The sequence below is a fragment of the Mchenga conophoros genome, linkage group LG19, assembly GCF_057382185.1.
Source record: "Mchenga conophoros isolate Kocher_MC1m ecotype Shallow Benthic linkage group LG19, M_conophoros_male_GT1.1, whole genome shotgun sequence".
In the NCBI taxonomy this organism is placed as follows: Eukaryota; Metazoa; Chordata; class Actinopteri; order Cichliformes; family Cichlidae; genus Mchenga; species Mchenga conophoros.
This window is the reverse complement of record NC_140544.1, coordinates 15,577,425-15,599,146: the sequence shown is the minus strand read 5'-3', so window position 1 is coordinate 15,599,146 and position 21,722 is coordinate 15,577,425. Positions and strand designations below refer to the sequence as shown.

Below are 21,722 nucleotides of genomic sequence, written 5' to 3'. Positions count from 1 at the left end.
GTGTGACAGAATAAATCATAAGCAAACAGGAGATTCATGGGAGCTTTGTGTTTGAGGGATTGATTCTCAGTTTCCTGCTCTTGCTCATTATAACCACCATTTAAAAGAACCTTTTGCTGACTAATACCACTGCTTCTTATCAGTATTGATTCAGTCATTGCTGCATTCGGATAAAGCTGGAAAGCTTGGGGAGGAAATAATACGAGGAATATGCAGGAAAGGCAGACACACCTGGTAACGGGGCTTCTTCTGTTCGTCTCCTTCGGAGTGGCGATGGCCGATGATGTGCTGAAACTGCGACGAATTGTCCCTGCACGGCAAAAACAGGAGTCAATTGCTTCAACACAAACACACAGAATAATAAATGCAAAGTCACATTTAGTGTAGTTCAAAGGTTGTAATGAAGGCAGAATTCTTACCACTTAGAGGATGACTGAGGCGCGAGGAAGTGAGCTCTGAAAGGCAATCAACAGATCCATGGATTCTGCAAAAAGAAGCAGGCAACTGATTTTTCCCAGAATGAGACAACCTTTGGAGTTTATAAAAACAATTTTCATTAAATGGGCCCCAATTTGCTTGTTTCCAGCTCCTTAATTTTATTCTTGGACCCTACTAGGGTGGCATTGCGTGATTCACAATTTAAAAACATTCCTTATTTATCTTGCAGTGATGCTTGATGTAGCCCCCTTCCCCCAGAGCTCATTCACCGTCTAAAACATGCTGTTTTAGCCCTTCTCCCTTTGAGGGCACTATCCTTTTAAAGCCCACTTTGTCCCTCATAAACAGAAAAACAGCAGGCTGGTGGAGCCAGTGACAGAAAACGAAATGATGTGATCATTCAGGAACACTAAAGCATACAAAGAGCCAATCTAGATCCGGAAACAGAAACAAATTAGCAACCATGTTGTTGCACTGACACAGATGGTAGAGTTTCAGCTGTGTGGTGGGAAGCATTTATACACTACGTGGACAAAAGTACTGAGTACTGATACATTACAGCTACATGGAAAGCCACGGCATGAAGCTCCCAGCTCTGGTGCTGATGTTAATGCCAGAGGATGTTTGGAGCTCTGCAGCTAATATGCGCCTCCACACTCTGCAACCCAACTGTAATGTTGTGTTTTCCAACACTTCAGGGCTCAGTTGTTGTGGTTCCTTAACTTCCATTTTGCAGTGTTACTATTTTTTTGGAACACCTAGTAGGGAAGAAATTTCCCAAACTGAATTGTTGCTAAAAAATTCAGCGATCTCTTTAGGGCGACCTTTTCTTTCCTAGCTGTATGGCTAGGTGCTTCATTTTAAACACCTGCCCATATGTTGTACTCTACTGCTGCTCCGTGTAAATCTATAGTCAAGTGTAAAACTCACTTGGCTGACACTGTTTGTGTGTAGAAGAAGTATAACTTACAGGTGGCAAAATGGCTTTTTAACCTTTTTTGGGGAGAAAGTCACCAAACTTCTGAAGTGTTTCTAAATCAGGTTTGATTTCCATAAATGTGTTTTCTATATCCCTGTGGCCAAAGAAAAATGATGAGGCTTCCTCCACATTCATTTAGATACTGATTTCAATATAACTACACAGAGAAAAGTGGTAAAAATTGCTTCTTGAAGGACTTTGGTGGGGCTTTTTGTGTCTGAAATTAGTATAAAAGGATATTCGCTCTCGTTGCCATCAGACAGATCAAGACACTTGGCTAATTGGGGTTTACTTGTACATGCTGACCTCATTATTTGAAACTTGGCAATGTTTATTGTGGGCATACACGACTGTAACAGTGTATAAATTACATCAAATTCGAAAAAAAAATATCAGGATCTAACTGGTTATATTCAGATGTAAGCACACATTCAGTTTAGTGGGTGTGCTTTTGATGTCAAAACGAGTTGAATGGGGAAAGAAAATAAAAATAAAAACAGGCTTTGGCTGCCTGACACGATAAACTACCTTGCTTATTAAGATTGTCTTAAGCAACTATATAATAACAGCCATAATAACACTTATAAAGGCATTCAAATATTGGAAGCTATTAAACATCAGTGTGCCAAACAGCACATGAGCAAAACAGGAAAATGGAAAAGTGTGTGAGGAGGGATGGGGGGGGTGTTTTCCTAATGGATTGTGATAGCTGCTGACAGGAAAAAGAAAGGAGGAGGAGAAGCAACTTCCTGGATGGAGACAAAGTGATATTCTTGATTTGACAGCAGGAAAGCATGTGCTTAGCTGAGCACACTTTGTACCCTGGAGTTAATTAGGGAGGAAAAAAGTAAAGGAAAAGAAAATTAATAAAAGATGACAAGGAAAAAAAACAGCAGCTGGAATCCCTCCCAAAAAAACAAAACAAAAAACAGCTTTTAAATGGAAGAAATAAGCAAAAAAAACCATCAAATCCTGAATGGTAGATCTGCATAGAGATGAAGCATAAGTGGCATTTACTCCCAGAAAGAAAGGTTAAATGTGTTAATTTAATCACCAGTCCATGAGTTCTCACCGCTCCTTTACAATAAACATGTTTAGTATTTCCAATGCCAGCTGCTTTTTAGGGTGTAATGGCTTTTATCAAGTTGTGACACACATAATACACTTGACACACTGTGCTAATAATGAGCCATCCAATAAAAAGGTCAACAGCTTTTATTCAATTTGCAAAAAAAGAAAGAAAAAGAAGTAAACACAAAACAATGCACGCAGTAAATAACTCAGTGGTTTGTGTGTATGTATGCCAGGGAGCATATCTTGTGTATAATAATTAGGCCTCCAGTGGCATTTGCCTTTGTTCTGCACTCCACTGCTGCTTTTTAACAACAGCAGCTCCACAAAGGGCTGTACATTTTTCCCTTACACACACTTACGCTCTCAGGAGGGAGTAATTAAACTTTTTCCCTAACGATTCCCAAGATGATTCAGGAAACAATTATTGTGCGATATTCTGTTTTTACAAGGATGCTCTTATTTTGTCTCGTATCATAAACTCAGGGCACTCCCTTTCTTTAGAGCATGTGTTGATCCAGATATATCACTGCTCAAAACAAACTAAGGGAACACTTGATCATCACAGTACAACACAGAGTCAGTTACACTTCAGGGAAATCAGTCTGTCCAGTTAGCGTAACCCATAATGAATCAATTTCACCTACTTTGGTGCAAACAGAAGCGACTGCGGAGGCAACAACAGGACAATAGCCCAAAAAGGAATGGCTGTGCAGGTGGTGACTACAGACCATTGTCCTCTTCTCATCTTTCCTGATTGATTTTTCCTAGTGTCCTTGTTATTACAGGTGTGAGACAGTACCTGCAGCTCATTCAGGTTGCACAGATAGTGCAGCTCCGGGCAGTTTGCTGTGTCTCGCTGCACAGTCTCACTGTGCGAAGAGGAACAGAGGAAGCCCGAGAAGTTGACCTCCTGCAGTTGACTCCTGCATGTTTTCTGACCAAACTGTCACACTCAGACTCCGTGAGCACGGCATGAGAAACCAATTTCCTTAAGTGGGAACTGTGCCCCACGTCTTGCAGCTCAAACAGCACTTATGAGACAGCACAACTGGCAGATCCAACACTAGTACCCCGCTCTTTTCATAGATGAGAGCAGCTTCACACTGTGCACATGTTTCACACACATGAAAGAGACTATATGGTAAGATCATCATTTGACACTGGGTCAGTGATGGTCCGGGGAGGCATCAATGGTCACACAGACTTCCACATTAGCCAACAGTTCCCCGACTGCTGTTAACGATGAAATCCTCAGAGCTTGTAGGCAGTTTCTGGAATATAAAGGGACTCAAGCTACTGAGCAGCCCTCACATTCCCTAGTCCTGAATCCCAATGAGAATCTCTGGAACATCATGTATCAATAAATCAATAAATAGTATAACAGAATGTCCAGGAGCTCACTGATACCCTAATCCAGGTCTGGGAGGAGATTATAATATAGAATTAAAACACAGCTCAGCAACAAAAAGCAGAGGACTTCAACTAATGAGACTGTGGTTTGTGATCCTCGTAAAACAAAAAGTAACCAGAGAATCAATATTTTTAGACACAGCAGACTTACTTTCATATGAAAAAAGAGAGAAAAAACAACACGGTTGGAGTTATAGTGGCCTTGCTGACAAAAAGCCATTCATTATCACATCATAGGAAATATCAACACAGTGATAGATTCTGCAGTCTTTGCCGCTCCCTCCCTGAAGCCCAAACTCACTCAATACACGTCTAATTCATCATTTCAACATCAACCTTTTTTTTCATAATCGACCTTTATCCTGTTTTCTGTGTGTAAAAGTTATTTGTAAAAAATATTTTTTATGAATAAAGATAAACTGAGAATCTAAATGAAAACAGTTTGCAGCAGTTTTGACTCCCATCTGTCAAACTGAGTTCTATCGTTTACGCTCTCCGTCTCTGCCAAATATTAAAACATAAAACTTTTCTTTTCCATCCCCACAGTGCAGAGAGGTAGCTGATGGGTGAGATCATTTGAACAGCAATCCCACACTTTGTTCCATAACTTTAAAGACAATCAGGGGTACGAGAACAAACAACTCCAAAAGCTCATCAAACATTAGGATAAAACCATGTAGTCACAAAACAACTGACTTTGAAGTGAAGATTAAACATGTCACGCTGCTTATCCGACAGTAAAAACAATGCAATGTACTCCACCACAACTACATTCAGACAATATGGCCATTTGCACTTTAGCAGCATTCTTAAATATGACTTAGAAATAACTCGTGATCTCTGTTTGTTCCACTCAGCTGTAAAATATGGATTTAGCGTCAGAACGCATCACTAATAAAACCTGCCTCGCATTTAAATAAATGCAGCATTTTAAAGCGATGTCTCGTTTGTACATTCAACAAACTGGTGGGTAAATATAACCACCTTTATATATCCATTATCCATAATCAATATTTCAAAGCAGCGATGATGGCATCTGGCTCATTACTAGGTGAAACATTAAACAGAGAAGTCATGCAGGGAGAGGGCCTTGGGCTTCGCGTTTGACGACTCAGACTCGAGTTAATCACCAGTTCAGAGAAGCCCTGTTAGCTGCACAGAGGGCAAAATCAAATATGTCAGTACTTACACAAATGATACTGTCAAAGGAGCTCATTAGTGCACTCAAATGTATTGATGAAAGAAATGAAATGCAACCTCTGGGTTTCTGGGGTCTATTGCCAAATTCATACCATCAAATCTGCTCTCAAGTTTTTAATCATTTAGAAAAACATTCTTCTTTGACAAATCTGTTTTTAGTCCTCGAATGACCACTGGCAAAAACCAAAAAGGGACCGTTAATCTTGAGAAGAAAAGCTACCTTAAAGATTCCAGACTCACCTCTGAACGCGAGACGGAGGAGCAAAGACTCCATGTTTTGGTGGGCAGGTGAAGTACCTCACTCCTCCCACTGACCCGTCATTTTTACCGCTCGGCTTGTCCAGTTCGATGCCCAACCAGAGTCCTGCACAGAGACCGGAAATCAACAGTGTCAAGAGGCATATTAATAAATGAGTAACACACCTTACAATAAAAACATAATTTTAGACTGGCGACACCAAATGACTTCTTAAAAAATGACTGAATGACCTTTTACCAGATATAAGCTTCTCTCTCTGGCTGCCCCTGAGGCTGCTTCTGCTGGAGTTGGTTACTCGGCTCCTGTTACAGACGCTTTCCTAAAAATCAAATGTTCTTGCTTCCTGTGGTTCAAATACAATTATTTACAGTAGCCAAGGTTTCTCCAAGAAGGATATTTGGTTTCCAAGTGTTTCTTTAATTTGCTTTTAGCATTATTTAACTCAACCCAACATCAGTCTACTGCCCAGTGGCATTCTTGGCTCAGCTGACGCCATAAAACAGGGAGCTTTACAGTAAGTCCTCCTGGTTTTGTGTGATTTTATCTCCACACAAATCCATCTTCCTGAGGATGTCCGACTTGTACAAATGTGATAAAATAAGATTTTGTTATTTCATTTTAATAGCTATAATGATAATAATATTTAACTGACAAAATCACTACACCTAGCTCACAGTACACCATTTGGGAACAATATATTGGAAAACTCTAAATAGGAGAGTTTGCCCTAAATTAGGACATTCGGCAGAGGCGATATTTCACTTCCATCTCAGGCAGCTCCTAAATAAATAACTTTTTAGCTCTTAAACATTCAATCACTGTCCTGTAAAATGATGCAACTCCTCAATGTGAGCCAGAAAGTTCAGACAGTGTTTCTCCTTTCTCTTTACGAGGGCCTTAAGACACCTCGCAAGTGCCAGATGAAGGTATAGCCAGAATTCTAAAAATAAGTCAACCTGCTGTGAAGTATCCAGCAGCTGCTGTTGTTTTTAGTATGGAAGCGCAGCGCTCAGTGCAGTGAGATAACAACGCATCGCTAACACTGATTTAAGAGTATCAAAGGAAACTTAAGACTGAAACCCCTTCAAACGTGATCCTCGGTGCTGTGAGATACATCACTATTTATTCATACATGACTAGTGCTGGGCCAGAACTACTACCTAAATATTAATGAATACTGTGAGCTGTTTTCTGTTTGGGTTTCAATGGCTTTTTGCTCAGCAACAGCTTCTTCACATCTAATTTTTTTTGTCCGCCAAGTATCTTCAGTTGCACTCAAGGATTCCCTCTGCAATAAGTTGGGAATGAGAATGCAGCTGAGTTCATCCAAGGTGAAAGACAAGAGCATAACAGAGCTTCAATTTATCTTCATCTTTGTCCATGTGAGTCATCTGCAGAGAATGAGTTCTCAAAAGATCCCCAAAAGTTCAGCAATTCAAGGCAAAACTGCTCCATCTTGATTGGGTTCATTTATTCATGTTATTTCACTGTGAAACCCCAAAACTCTGGTTTTAATTTTTGAACAGGTGGTCTTTTATCCATCATGTTAGGTTTACACTCAACTCTTGTCCTTTCTTTGGTTGCGTTTCAATGAGTTTATCCCAAACTACTCACTAAAAATACCAGAATATCACTTCTATACAGGACAGGCACATTAAACAAAAGAAAACTGTGGTAACTTTAATTCTTTATGACTGCCCTGAAAACAGCAAAGTAAGGACAGACATGATTTATTAAAAGGATCATTAATATTTAAAGCTTTTAAGATTTCTTTGTTAAAGTTCTTTCCAAATTCAAGGTGTCATGTACCCAAAAAGTTTTTTCTACTTAATTCCATTATTTAATTCCAAGCACACGTTTTCCTCAGTATGCTATAATTCATTCATATACATGGATTCCAGTGTAGCAATGTTTACTGTTGTCGCCTGAAAGAAAAGAAAAGCTGCACAACATAAAGCACAATACCACTGCCACTGACTTAAGGTACTTTTTTAAGGAAATTCCACAATAATGAGACTTTTATCAACTGTCCTGTCTATATCCAATACACCCAAGTTATTGTAGTTTTGCATTTTCTAATTAGCTTTTATTTTCAATAAGGCATCCTTTGGAGTCACTGCAGTGATGTTTTGCATTTGACCCATGTCAAATAAAGCCAATTGTTTAAAAAAACAAATAAATAAATAAATAAAAACCTTGACATTATATTTAAATCCAAAATCCAAAGCGAGCATCTCAACCTCTCCACCTAAACAGGCGGACTTGGCTTCTATAAAATGCGTCAGCTAATGCGTCGTGGCAGTGTCACCACACAACATCTTGCGCGCATCCTGGCCATGCCAGTCACCTTTGACACAGCGAAGGTATTTCGCACCACAGGAACATTGATTGAGAATATTGATCATTTACACTGGAAAGTTCACACTAATTTACATCTTACAATTTGTGAATAAAGCTGATGAGTTAATAAGCTGAGAAAGACATTTTTCTTAATAATATCAGAATGTGATTAATGTGCTTTGCAGCTGATGTGATAAATGCCAGCATCAAACGCTGAATAATAGCCTCATCATAACATCATCCACTGGTTAGTCCTGCTTTGAAGCCTCCATCCAGGGATGGGTTGGACTGAGAAACTAAGGACACTGTATGCTCAGCGACTTGTCACTTACAAATTAGCCACATTGTAAATCATGCTCTGCTTTATCATTTATTATGACGCTAACAGGTTTATAATTTAGAAGACGAACAATGAATGTTGTATTAAATGATATCTACCTTTAATAATTTTGCTGAACTGCGATCTCACAAAATACAAACTAAACCCATCTTTTATGTAGAGCACATGTGTTTGAGAAAATGTGTTCGACCTGGAGCAAAGTTGGTTTTTCCGTAGAACTGGACCACACCAGTTCTCTGACCGACCACCAGCACCCTCTCCCCGAGGCGCACCTCAGAGCCATCACACAGGGAGCTGCTACCTGAGGGGGTTCGGCTTCGAAAACCTGCGAGGAAGAGGAAAACCATTTGTTAGCTTTGATCATCATTTCTCTCAATTTCACGCGGCTGAGTCTGCTTAATGATGGGAAATCATGAAATACAGTACTATGAGATTATTAGACCTGCAGTGGTGCCAGCAGAAGAGCGGAGGGCTGGTGAAGGTGTTATTCTGGGACTCGGGGAAACACGCTCCCTTCGTTGCCTGGCAGGAAGCCGTTGCCTGGGCAGCGGACGGGGTCGAGCGCCCGGTCCCTGTCTAGAGTCCAGGGAAGACGACGAAGAGGAGAGAGAGCGGGAGAGGATGCCTATGGGTGCAATGCAGAAACAAGAAAATAAGAGAAGGAACCCCTCAAAAAAAATCTAATGAAATGGCCAAAGCAAACTCAATAGCTCACATTAATAATTAATTCACACCAAGACAGCCATACTGCCACACACACGCTACTCATATATCAAAATGGCTTATCAACTGTTGCATCTAGGCTTAGCTGGGACATTAGCTGTCTACATTATTATCCACTTTATCTAAAAATCACACGGCACCAAATGCCTGCTTCTCCTCTTAATAATGAATCCACCATCCCTCCATTTGGACCTATATCAGTAACTCTAATGCCACTGAGATAATGAAGCTCAGTCTATTATTCATTTTCCATTTTATTCTTTCAAGTGTGACAGTGCCTACAGCAGCAGGATCTTGGCAATTACCACTTTATTTTTTTATTTTTTTTTGCCTAAAAACTAAGCAGCAGCGTCACATCAATCTAAGGTAGCACACATCAAATGAGCTCAGTCTTCTGCAGTTGCATGTACCATTACCAAGCTCCAACTAAAGGGCAACATGCTAAACCCCGCCCAACACTGGGGAATGACATGGAAGACGAGGATGCCGGATTTCGCTCTTAAGAAGCTATTTGGACGCTGGACCTCATTAAGCTTTTAACTTTCACAGACCTTCACAGGCCATTAGTTCATTAAGTGCCCGACTCTTGGAAGCTAATTGATTAAATCAGTGCCAGAATGCTTTAAGAAGGGAAGATTCAGCTACAAAGTAATTGAAACCTGGAAAGAAATGTTAGAGAAACTTGTCAGCCTTTCCCAAAACTTGTTTTCAATTGTCAGCCTTGGGTAGTTTGTCTCAGCACTGATTTTAAAAAGAGAAAAAGAAAAGAAAAAGAAAAGACAGTTGTTGTTTCTGTCATTTCTGTGTGCATGCTTCATGCACAGAGAACACTGTATGGAGGAATTTATGCAGCACTTGCTTATGCATTATACACAATTGTTTATTAAAAGCATCGCTTTAATTCACATGGGCAGTACTTTGTTTAAAGAGACACTGACACAGATGGATTAGGATGCTGGATTCAAGTATTAAGGTGTACAGACACAGATGAGGAAGCGGGATTTGAACAATTCCCCCAGCTTCTGCTAAAGCTCAAATACATCCCCACACTACATTCTCAGATAGGAAGTGCATTAAAGCCAGCTCAGCTATAACTCCAGTACCTGTCTTTACGATTGAGGTGTCGCCCTCTGTGTCTTGATGAGGACCAGATGCACTTTTTTGATTATCAGGTGTGTTTTTAACAGAAGGAGACAAACCTTTCAACCCACACACACAAAAGAGACACAAGAGCATTATTCATCAGATAGCAAGGTTGGTAAATAAAAGCCATATTGACAGCTGGAAATTGTAGTAAGATTGTCTAGTCAGACAGGTTAAATTGGCTGAACTAAGGAACCCATCAATCTGACTGAATAATCTGCACTGGTGTCACACTGTATCCGTTTAAGGGCGTGCCTCAGCAACCTGATTGCCAAAAAAAGCACTTATACTGAAAACAACATAGGTGGAACTTTGTCAACAAAGTCGGAGCTCTTTGCATGTAAAGCAGCCCTCCAAATGGACAAATGTCGGGTCAATTTGTGCAAACCCTGTGCAAAACACACGGGGTTGTAGTCTCAAGATCGACCGGTTGATATGCTCTTATCCAACCAAATTCTCATTTTCGGCTGCCAGTGTTACTTCCATGTGGAGAAAAGTGGTGCATCAATAGCCCACATTACTTCTGGCAGCAGGGCGAATAATCTACCGTCGCAAAAGGGAGAAGAAAAAAAAAAAAAAAAAAAAAGGCAGCAATGTTGAAACTGTGAACTTGCCAAAACTTGCTTAATTAGTGTTTAAATGAACTGAACGTGTACTCTGAGTCCGCTCCAAACAAACTGACACCAGCTGTCAATTAGTTTGCTGGTTGCTAGTGTGACTGCACTTTGTTCAAACAAATAACCAAAAAGTCAAGCGTGAACTTTTCCTCACCCACCCTCACCGATGGTAAATCAAGTGGTTGAAGAGTAGGTAAGATTTCAGTCGACCAAGATTTGGTTTTGTTGATTTGAGCCCTAGAAGGGCAGTTTATGAAGTCTAACAAATTACAGGAAATAAGGAGCATTTTAAATGAGGAGAATTTTAAATGAGGAGTCTATGAAGACACACAGTGCAGCACTGCGTTAAAGGCAGAGCCAAAAATGCTACACTGAAAAGATAAGGCACGCGGAGGGAAGTGAAGAAATGCAAATACGGGACAGCATGACATTGCAGAGTATAAATGATACATGAATACTGAAGCTGACTTTTCATTTACTGCAACACACAATCAAATTATTTTTTTTAAAACAAACAAAAAACAGACAAACATGCTGAGACAAGCACTTGTGTGCACACAAAGGCCTAAATGACAGTGAACACCAAAGAACTTCAAAAGGAATCTTAGACCGATTCAACACAGAAAAACAGCATTTCCTGCAGAAGTACGTGTAATTGTGTTTTAACAACCTTTTAGCAACAAACTGTAATTTTAAGCCTCTTATATCGTTTGCTGACTTTAAATATATCTGCTCTTTATTCAACACTTTGTTATTTTTATGGTGTGGTATCCGTCTGAGAAAATATCATCATAATGAATACACCGCTCTCCGTCCACATATCCATTTTCTATTGCTTATCAAGGCCTGGGTCACAGTGGCAGCCTAAGGAGAGATTTCCAGACCTCCCCATCCAGACCCTCAGCTCTGATAGGGGAATGCAAACATATTCCTAAGTCAGCTGAGAGACATGATCCCTCTAGTGTGTCCTTGTGTGTGTCCAGGGGTCTCTTTCCAGTTGGATACACCTGAAAAACCTCGTCTAGGGATTCCAGAAGGAATAAACATGCATGCAGGAGAAAAAAAAGGCAACTAGACACTTTGGGCAGGGGAAACACACCCCAGCCCCAGCAGGGAGTCAGACCTGGAGGGTGCGCTTGTTGGTGACCGGCTGGTGGTCAGGCCTTCCCCCCTGAGCCCAGCCAAACCCAGCTCAAATGAGCCACTTGGGACGACCCCCCCTGTGAGCATAAGGAGCCATACAGTAGGGATCCAGTGTACTGTGGATGAGGGAGTAATCGAAGGCAGGGGCTTGACAGTCTAATTCCAGGCTTTTAAAACTAAAAACTGACTGTATGGATATTACCAACATGAGGGACTTTGTTTATAATAGACAATATCAACCAACATCTGTGCATAAACACATTTAATTTCTAATGAGGATTCAACAGGTACATAAAACTGTCTCATTTTTCTTTCTAGTCACCAACAGGACGCCCGTGTTTAAGTTTTACATTGCTCTTTGAAAAGTCATTAGAAAAATCTCAAATCAACCTGGTATTTATTGATTGCCATTTCAGTTAACATTTAGGGGGAGCTGGGAAATGCTCCCTTCAGAGACAGAGTTTGTGTCTTTCCTCTGAACTGCAGAGAAGAGCCTACATTCCAACTCAGAATACCAAACATTTCTTGTCACTTGACCTTTAGCTTGCAGGGACCTCCTGGTAGATAGAGCTATCTATCCCTTCCACATACACATAGTGGCATTCACTTCAAGTGGCAGACTGCAGCACAGACTGAGGCTTTATGAATTAAGCGGAGGTGGCTTTGTGCAGTTGTCTATGTTCTCACCACCCTTTGAGGCCTGAGTTACAGTTGACACACTCCAAGAGGGGCCAGCCTGGCATTCTGCCGTGTCTGTCTCCCCAGGTTAGCGAGACAAGGCAGTTCCACAAAGACCCGTTCAATCTATAGATAAACACGAGCCAGCAGCCTGCACTGCAGATCCAATGGGACAGTAACACAGGTGGCTCGACAAAGCCCTGAAAACTAAGTGTGTGGTCATAAATTAGTCTAGTTCTCTGGGCTGTATGAAGCTGTAGACACACATGGCCTCACATGCCTTGCATGGTACACAAAACACTCACATGCACTTTGTGATGAATGGCTGCCAGCCTATCCAGCCTGTCTATGCCATAGTTATTAAATCCTGCTTAATTGGACTATCAATCACCGAATTCTAAAGGCCTCTCAGGTCTGCAATTCCAATCACGTCCAGTTCAAGTGGCCTTCAAAACCTCTGAGTATTACACCACCCACAACAATACAGCTATAAGCCGCATGAGTAGCAAAACCCAAAAACCATACCAAGACACAGCTTTTACAATGGTGTAGCGCATTTACTGCAAATGTCAACGGTAAGGAACCATCCGAAGACTGAGAGCACCAAGTTATGTTAGCAGTCAGCAATTTTTGCCTTATCCTTTGGCACTGGTTCCGAATCCATTTTTCAAGCTATTCAGATTAAGATTAATAAGATTACTATGAAAGCACAGATGCAATAAATCCATCCATGTAGTGGCATGGCTCATACCAGGTAGGAACGTTGAGAAGGACTATTTTTTAAGCACAAAAGAGAGGCTGAAGTGATATCTGCAGCTGATGGCATCATCTGAACACTGTGGGGTGAGTTAGTTCTCCCACAGTAGGCTAAAAGGTGCTCACGTCAGTAGGGGCATCAATTTTGGATGTTGAATGAGTGTGTCACTACAAAATCTACAAAACAACAAGTAAATATTTGACTAAACAGAAGCAAAGCCAATAAACATATGGATTGCTTTTCTTTTTTGGCAAGAAAATATTAATGGAGGCAACTATGACAACTTGACAGTGCCTCTTTATTACTACTCTGCTCTGACTTTTCTTAAGTGATGAAAACTATAATGTTCAAATACTTTAACTGACTAATCAACCCATGAATACAACTAACATTAAAGCTCACCTGTTTTTTTCTCTTTACAGAAACGCCACTTCTTCGATTTTTGGATCATTTAAACCAGGGGCTCCATCTACGAACCAGCAATCATCTGGTCCCACAACAAAGGGGCACCATCATCTGAAACTACACTATAATAACCAAACTTCACTCTGAGCTGTTGGACTTGATTGCAGTTTTTTTTTTGACTACCCTCAGTCTTTCACCTTTATTGAATTCAATTTAGTTTTTGCCTTCAGTCTTTAATAGATCAAAATCTGCCAATAAATAAATGCTTAGTGTCAATGCAGCAGCAATATTATGCTGCTGCTGAATGTTATTACCTCTACGTTTCGAAAAATTAAACTCCCATTTGCAAATATATTTTACTTTTAAATGTTTATGATATTAGTCATATAACAGAGAAGGATTATAATCACCAAAATCACACATTGTGCATTTCATTTAGTGAAACAATGGAGTAGCAATGAAGTCAGTTTCAACTGTCCTAAACCCCCTAAAGTAAGAGGGTTCCGAAATGTCAGTGGCTTCAGTAATAATGTATTTGGAACTGTGTAAATGACTAATGCTGTCATTTGAAAATATTTGTTTTCTATGAAGTTAGCACTGTTCTGTTGATTTTTTTAATATGAAATAAAGTATCCAGGGGACTGTAGATTAGTACCTGTGGCATGAGGAAATGCCTGCCCTTGTAAAACCTTTTTCACCTGCTCTAATAAACATTCACACACACACACACACACACACACACACACACATACCTGCCCCAGGGCTCACCCAGCTAGTCAGACTCCCCATCTTTGTAGTTCAGGTTTTGATCAATTTAAGCCTTTTTTATTAGAGTATTTTATGGCAGAAATCCTGAGGTAAGACTTAATTTCAAAAACAACGCTACCATCACTGTCTTTGTCGCAGTGTTTAAGGAGGTCTGTCAGGACCTGAGCACAACTTCAGTCGTAGGAACAAAACCATATAACCATAGAACGACATACAAACAAACCAAAGCTCGCTCAACAGACACGTCATTCAACTCCTGTGACTTCTATCTACAAATTAGAAGGTTGTATAAACAAGATCAAGCGCACTGCAGACCCAACATTGATTATCTGAATTTAGCAGTAACACTTTATCGCTTGTTTCTCACCTGTGTTAATCTTGGAAGTAATCCGAGACAGGTCGATGCGACGAGGGGGGCGCATGGGTGTAGACTTCTTTGTAGTGCTGGTTTTATGTCTTTCCAAAGGTTTGCTTATCTTGGACAGTGGAGCAAAAATTCCTATAAAAGTAGAAAAGGCTCTAAGCATAACCAAGTAAGAATATCATCACTGACGAGACACAGAATGAGGATAATTTAAATACATAAAAGGGCAGCATGAAAGAGATTTTCTGTGCCAGGACACATTTTAAGTGCTGAAAACAGAATGAATTTACTGACATTTGGCCAAAAGGTCAAATCTTATTTCCTATGGTTAGATCAGACGCCACTGAAAAACTGACCAGACAATTTAAAAGGTCCAGGAAACGATTATGCTATTATGTGAACTGCAGTCAGTGTGTTGCTGCTCATGTCTGAATGCAGGAGAACACATAAAAAAAGTCTTGTTTGATCATTCAAGTTTGCTTTGTACTATTACACTATTTAATATGGGCTCAAAACATAAAAGCTACACTTTTAGAGCCTAAACAGTTGGTAATCCAAGTTTCTAATCTAAATAAGGGAGCAGTTGTGTGTCATTGTTTTTGCTTTCAAGCACCGGGCGCGACCTACCATGTTTGTTTCGACAGTTGAAATACTGAACACCTGCTACCGAGCCATCGTTCTTTCCCTCTGGTTTGTCCAGTTCCACTCCGGCCCACAGGCCACCGGAGAACTCGGTGCTGCCGCAGAACCGCAGAGTTCCAACCTGTGTTAATAAATGTATGTACCACAGGAGGTCAAATAGAAAATATGGAAAACATCAATAAGAAACAAAACATTCACTAAAAGAACTGGAACCAGCTCTGAGCACTGGCTTAAAGATAAGATACGAGTTTTGATTAGCAAACCACACAACTTGGCACAAAGTATTTCCTGGTACGGCCTTAGAGAAAAGCATACAACACACACACTATAGTGGTAGGAGCCTTCAAAAAGAAGAACAGGGGCAATAGAAGGTGGCTAGTTGTGTACATCAGTGTGTACACATTAAGAATATCAGAAGAGGCGATTAATCAAATGCTTTTACTTCTGAGTCCTAAAACAGTAAGCTCCCACAGGTGATTAAGTATACTGCCAGATCCACTGCATTATCATAGACCGAAGAACCATAAATCTGGTGTTCACAGAGAAGCTGGTCATGACAGAAAATCAGCAGCAAACTGAAATGAAATTATGCATTTTGAAGCACATTGTAAAATCCCGGATGGTAGAGTTACTTAGTTTGCAAATATGAGACATGAGTTTGAAGAGCTGGAGGTCGTTGTTCTAATGTTTCTCCACTACACAATAAACTACTGCCATCAATACCACTGGGCACTAAAGCCAGCCAACATCACTTATGTTAACGGTCTTCCCACACTCACCGACTTTAACTCATCAAATGGTAAATGTCAGAAACCTTAAAGCTTGGGTTTACTTGCATAGACAAATGCAAGAAATTCAGACATCTTTGACTCAAGTGGCTGTTTGCAGGTTATTTTCACAAATTCACACTTCCATAAAAGTATTAGGACTTCAGTAACACCGACTCTTTCAGCATGATCTCTCCTGTGGCCTAATAAAACTGTACAATTTTAACTCATGAGCCCTTAGAGTGGAAAAGGTGCTCCCTAATCTAATAAGAGTCAATTTTTAAGATATCTTTCATAAAAGTGGAGTTATTTAAAGAATGACTACAAATCTTTTTGATGTAATGGGGCCTACATCATTTTTTTATTTATATTTTTTAAAAAGTTCAACAGCACCACTTTAAATACCAAGTTTGTTTTTCAGTGAGTTTGAGGTCTGAGCACACTAATTACTCCATCTTCGATGAGGAAGGGTTATGAGAAGGGGCCATAAAGGGTATCGTGTGCCTTACAGACTGGGCACATTTATTCAGTATAGGGGTATTTAAATAAAACTGACTTTACTTATGAAGTCTAAGATTATTTGTGCAAGGGCAAAGGTGTCACTGCAAAAATTTCATTACTGTTTAAATTTCATTACTTTCAATCATGTTGGATGTTAGGTGTCTGCAGAGAGGTAATACTGAAAGGAGTAATAGGTAGCAAGAGGTAATTGAAGAGTTTTAACTTACAAATCGTGCAACTCACATCAGCTATAATGTCATGGCTTACACGGATGGTTTGTGAAACAGATCTCCTGAGATTTAGTGCAGTAAAAAGGATATTCCATTTAACAAAGCTCAATTTAATTCCTTCTATTAGATATATCACTGTTTGCCATTTTTCATTACTCCGGTCGTCTTCACGCGACACTCTTTCAGCATGAGGACAAAGAAACTTAGTAAATACTCTGTGTGAGAAATGGATGCAGTTCCAGAAGTACAGAGCAGACCCCATAACTGTCAAAAAAAATTGTCTTCGGGGAAGAAAAATGGAAAAGCTGTTAAGTATTAGTGATGTTGAATTACCTATGACTGCCATAAAGTAAGGTAATTTGTGCCCATGGCACTGCACTCAGTGTCTTTCACCTGCTTTGTTAGGTCACATAAGGTGGACTGGGCCCATGCTGTCAGCCCGATGATTTCAAATTAAAACACAAAGCACAAAGAGAAAGATTTCTGGGGTCCTCATTTAATTTTAGAGCAGAGACACCATGTAGCAAATTGTCAGAGCTGAACAGTGCAATGAACTCAATTAGAAAAATGAATTGTATTTAACCTATGGGGCTAAATACCCTTCTTATAAAAGTGTGATTCATTTCAAAAGGATTGCACATGGCTTAAGGTCCCAGCATGGTCCTGCATTGGTAGTCTGTAGGTGCTGTGCACACGTATTCACATGCTGTCACTGGGAGACTGTACAATGTTAAAAGAAATGTGGATTTTTTTTAGTACTTTGTTCTCGCGACCGAGCCAAAGTATGAAAACGCGTACACACAAAAAAAGAAAAAACGACTTCTTTGTAGCAATTTGAAACTGCTGTAACTGTCCTTTTTAACCATCAGTGCTTTTTTCGGTCTTTGATGTTTCATATGTCTTTATTTCAGCATTACCTGGTCAAGCCAAGCCATCTTTTTAACCAATCAACATTCAACTATGCACAGCATCATCACTGTCAGGCTGTGCTACTGGCTTTTTGGATGTTGAATTCCCATGGACTCTCCCTGTGAGGAACCAAAGAGCTATGAGAACTGAAACCAACACAGTACCATGAATCCTATTTTACAAAACTGCAAGGTTACTGATTAGGCTAATGAGTAACACTGCAGAGCTAATGGCAACAATACGGAAATTCAGAGCTTTTATGCCATTACTCTCTTGCCCTCTCCCTTAGGACCAAAATCTGTACATGCATCTTTGCCATACTGCCTTACTTAACTGGTTAAGAATTAATTGCATCCGTATATTTATTTTTACTTATTATACAGTGATGTTATGTGTCATACTGTTACAGCTTTGCCATTATTAATCACCTAAACTGGTGGTTTGTTGCACTTTTTCCCCTCTTCCTTTAGACATTACTTGTACAGTACTCTTCACCACATATTCTTTATATCATGAAGACAATGGTTTTTTTTTTTCTTTTCTGTACTTTGACAATTTGTTGCCAATTAATGCCTTCCCACAATATATCTGTCATTCCTCACACCCACACTTCAACATCCATACTTTTCTATCTTAATGCAGTGTGCTGTATAGCTGCGTTATAGTTACACTGTATGTGTTAGAATTATGACCAAAAAAATAACTAAAGAGGACAGGGCATTTTTTAAATGCTAAGTATAATTACACTGTGACTAGTCAACAGATTTTGTATAAATGCTTTTAATTACAGCGCTGCTACGTTTACAGTTGAACTCATTAGACATTCTCACTTCTACAAAGAAACAGCCAGTGCGGCTCACACTGCCGCCTGTGAACTTGGACTGGGTAAGAGTCGGTGATTAGAAAAGAATGACTCACAGACAAAGAACATGAGCACATGCATTTGTAAAACTTCTAATACTGATACCAGGCACCGGAGATGAACATGCTCAGATGAATGTTGATGATGTGCCAGAGTGATCTGATGGCCATAACCGAGAGTGCTTGATGGATTCCCAAATGGTGTTGCTTAGCAACTGGAAATTATTTTGTCTTGATTGAAAATGTAACCAAAGCTTCTTAACTTTGGCTACAATGGACTACGGCACCGGTGCATGGCACTAATGTGATGCAGGATCCATGCTATAAAGACCTGGACTGTTGGATTGATGGAGATGTTGCTTAGTAAATGCAATACAGATTCTATATGTGCATTTATTACTGGTACACAGATATTAATAACCTTGGCCTGGCCAATCTGTTCTATTCTCTGATTGGCATAGAAATCTCCAATAACCAATACCATTACTAACTGGGGTGGTGGTGGTAGTATTGTGTTAATGTGTATCCACTTAAGCAGCACCATCCAATTGGGTTCTGCTGACAGACGTTTATTTCAAAATGAGCGGCGATAGCACGCCAGTCAAGGCTATTTTTAAAAATCTAATTTCTCCAGTTGTGCTTTAAATTAATATGAGTATTATAATAAATTGAATCTGCCTCATTATAATTACATATTGCAAAACCACACGAGCAACACAGGTGTGCCTGGGTACGCACACAGGTTCACACCCCGACTTCTGTGCTGCTCTGAAATGAATGCGTGTGTAGAGAGGCTACAGCAACCCATCATAAAATAGCAGGATATTTCTGACTGCTGGACTGATTTTTTAAAGCTAAGGCTTAATGTAACTGTGCATTTGCAGAGACACTCAGGCTACGTTCACACTGCAGGTCTTGATGCTCAATTCCGATTTTTTGATCAAATCTGATTTTTTTGTCTGCTTGTTCACACTACAAATAAAATGTGACAGTAAACGCGCTCTAGTGTGAACCCTCAAAGCGGCCCGCATGCACAAAAGAAGACGTCACACACGACGCGCTCTGTTTCTACCCAGACCAAACACTATTGTTTGACTGATGGCCGTTAATATAAAGACTTGTTTCTGACTTTACGTTTCCCAATTTTGTTATTTACAAATAGCCTAATAATTATCCGCATTGCTGTTTTAGAGGAGCGGTGCTTCAAAGGATGTTTGCAGATTTCTGTCAGAATCTGCAGATTATACAGTACAAATAAAATGTTCACGTTTCTCCAACATTGTCTTCCCAACATTTTCACTAACATCTACACGGGATGGGCAGAAAGCGTTCACGATGTCTTCTCGGGCGCTGATAATTGGCGTAGCCTCAGTTACGGTCTCCTTAACTCCTCTTTCTACCAGGTGTTTGACATGAAATACTGTGGGTGGGACTGACAGGTGGAGAGAGCAGGAGAGAAAAGTGAGAGATTTTACAGAGGAAGAAAAAAAACTGGATCACATAGTTGAATCATATATTAAAGGTAAATAAGCAGAGACGCAGCAAGTATTTTGTCTTAATACGACGTCAGCTGTTCAGCATTCACCCACACACGGTACCTTATGAGGGCTGGATAAATGATGGAGCACTACGGAGCAAATCGCCCAACCTTACCATAATCCCTATAGCCATCACTAACTAAACTAGATGTGGGGAAAAAGTAATAATACAAACTATAATTTTGGAGGAAAAATACAGAACTAACTGAAATGATATTGTAAACCCACAAAACTAAAAGGAAATAAAAACATAAAGCAAATATTCTTTTCAGTTTTAGTCTTTGTCAATATGATAAAATCTGTCAGCAAAACCTGCTCGATTAGGCTTTCGTGCACCCGTTTCAGACTTGGAATGCCGCATATCACTTCCTTCAAAAAGCGCTGTATTAAATTCCTAAACTAACAAATACCCTACATATAATGATAAACAAAAAGGACTAACACTACCACTCAAAATATTTAAAAAAAAAAAAAAGAAGAAAAAAACCCCAAAAACATTTTCTAACAATTTTCAAAAAACTAATTAATTTAAATTTAATTTAATTTAAAACATAAAAAACCAACACAAAGATGATAAAAAGTACTTTTAAAATATAAAATGATAATAACTCTGTTCGCTTCTAGCATGAAAAGAAAGACGGAAGCTTTATCAGCAGGAGAGCATTGATGAACAATTAGTGACTGTTAGTTCCTCAAAATTTACTCTTTTTCTTTTTTTAGGCCGATAGTTTTACCAGCTCCTTCAGTCTATTTCCACATGAAATGGCTCACCTGTCTCTCCTCCACTCTTCAGGACGCTCTCCCCACACACAGTAAAACCAAGTGAAACAAAAAGGATGCAAAGAGGAAAGAAAACAAGCATCTCTCAAGCATACAGTTACATCAAACTCTCATTTAAAAATCAACATGACAAACACAAATACCATCCTTCTGCTTTGCCTGGTTTTAAGACTATGACATAACCCAACTCTAAACAAAATATCATTCAAAGTTTCTTCATACTACTCCATCCAGCACAGACTTTTCCAGTGGAACAGGAAACTCACTCGGTATACAGGATTCACGCACAACCATGCAGACGGTTTAATCTCTGCTTAAAGTGTCTCCAGAGGTCCCGTGTTTAAAACCATCAGGATAAAAAGTGTCTTGAGTGTCGTTGTGGTATGTGCAGAAAGCTTGGACTTCAATGTAACAGCAGGTGAAAAATCTATTGCAACATTAAGACGAAAACAGCACACGGCATCATCGATACTCCAGCGTTTCCAGTCTGTGGACCAGCAGGAGCTGATAATTTAATAGCAGCACACACAAAAGGCTCCACTGGCACCGTATCGTTTTAAACAGCATCCCACTGTCAAGCCTTATCAAGGGCTTTAATTTCCATTGTACCAAGTGGACTTGCAAGTGGCCTCCAAATTGTTTCCTGGTGGTATTCATTTTCAGGCAAACTTGGATGGATACAACCAAATCTAGCTAGCTATTACTTCTGCTACAACTTCGCTTCAGTTTGTGAAAGCATATGAAATACTGGCAAGACGTGACCTGCAAATTTCACAAAGTGATAAAGGGGGGAAAAAATTACAGTAAGTGTTAAAGAGACGCTCGATTTCAGTAGAAAAAAGGCTGACTGAAGCCC

The 21,722-nt window shown here is 39.8% G+C and overlaps 1 protein-coding gene across 3 annotated transcripts in view; it reads right to left on the bottom strand.

Annotated features, from left to right (window-relative positions):
* Positions 1 to 21,722, bottom strand: part of LOC146551953 (CAP-Gly domain-containing linker protein 4) — a 43,750-nt gene that overhangs the window by 3,157 nt on the left and 18,871 nt on the right. For 2 of the 3 annotated variants that reach the window (XM_085256968.1, XM_085256967.1), the window contains exons 8-15: positions 15,266 to 15,401; positions 14,642 to 14,773; positions 9,867 to 9,962; positions 8,483 to 8,665; positions 8,231 to 8,365; positions 5,342 to 5,465; positions 420 to 484; positions 232 to 310 (exon numbers count right to left, since the gene is read on the bottom strand). In XM_085256968.1, coding sequence (XP_085113094.1) covers positions 232 to 310; positions 420 to 484; positions 5,342 to 5,465; positions 8,231 to 8,365; positions 8,483 to 8,665; positions 9,867 to 9,962; positions 14,642 to 14,773; positions 15,266 to 15,401 — 950 coding nt within the window. The remainder of the gene's footprint in view (positions 1 to 231; positions 311 to 419; positions 485 to 5,341; positions 5,466 to 8,230; positions 8,366 to 8,482; positions 8,666 to 9,866; positions 9,963 to 14,641; positions 14,774 to 15,265; positions 15,402 to 21,722) is intronic. The other variant, XM_085256969.1, reaches the window with a different exon arrangement.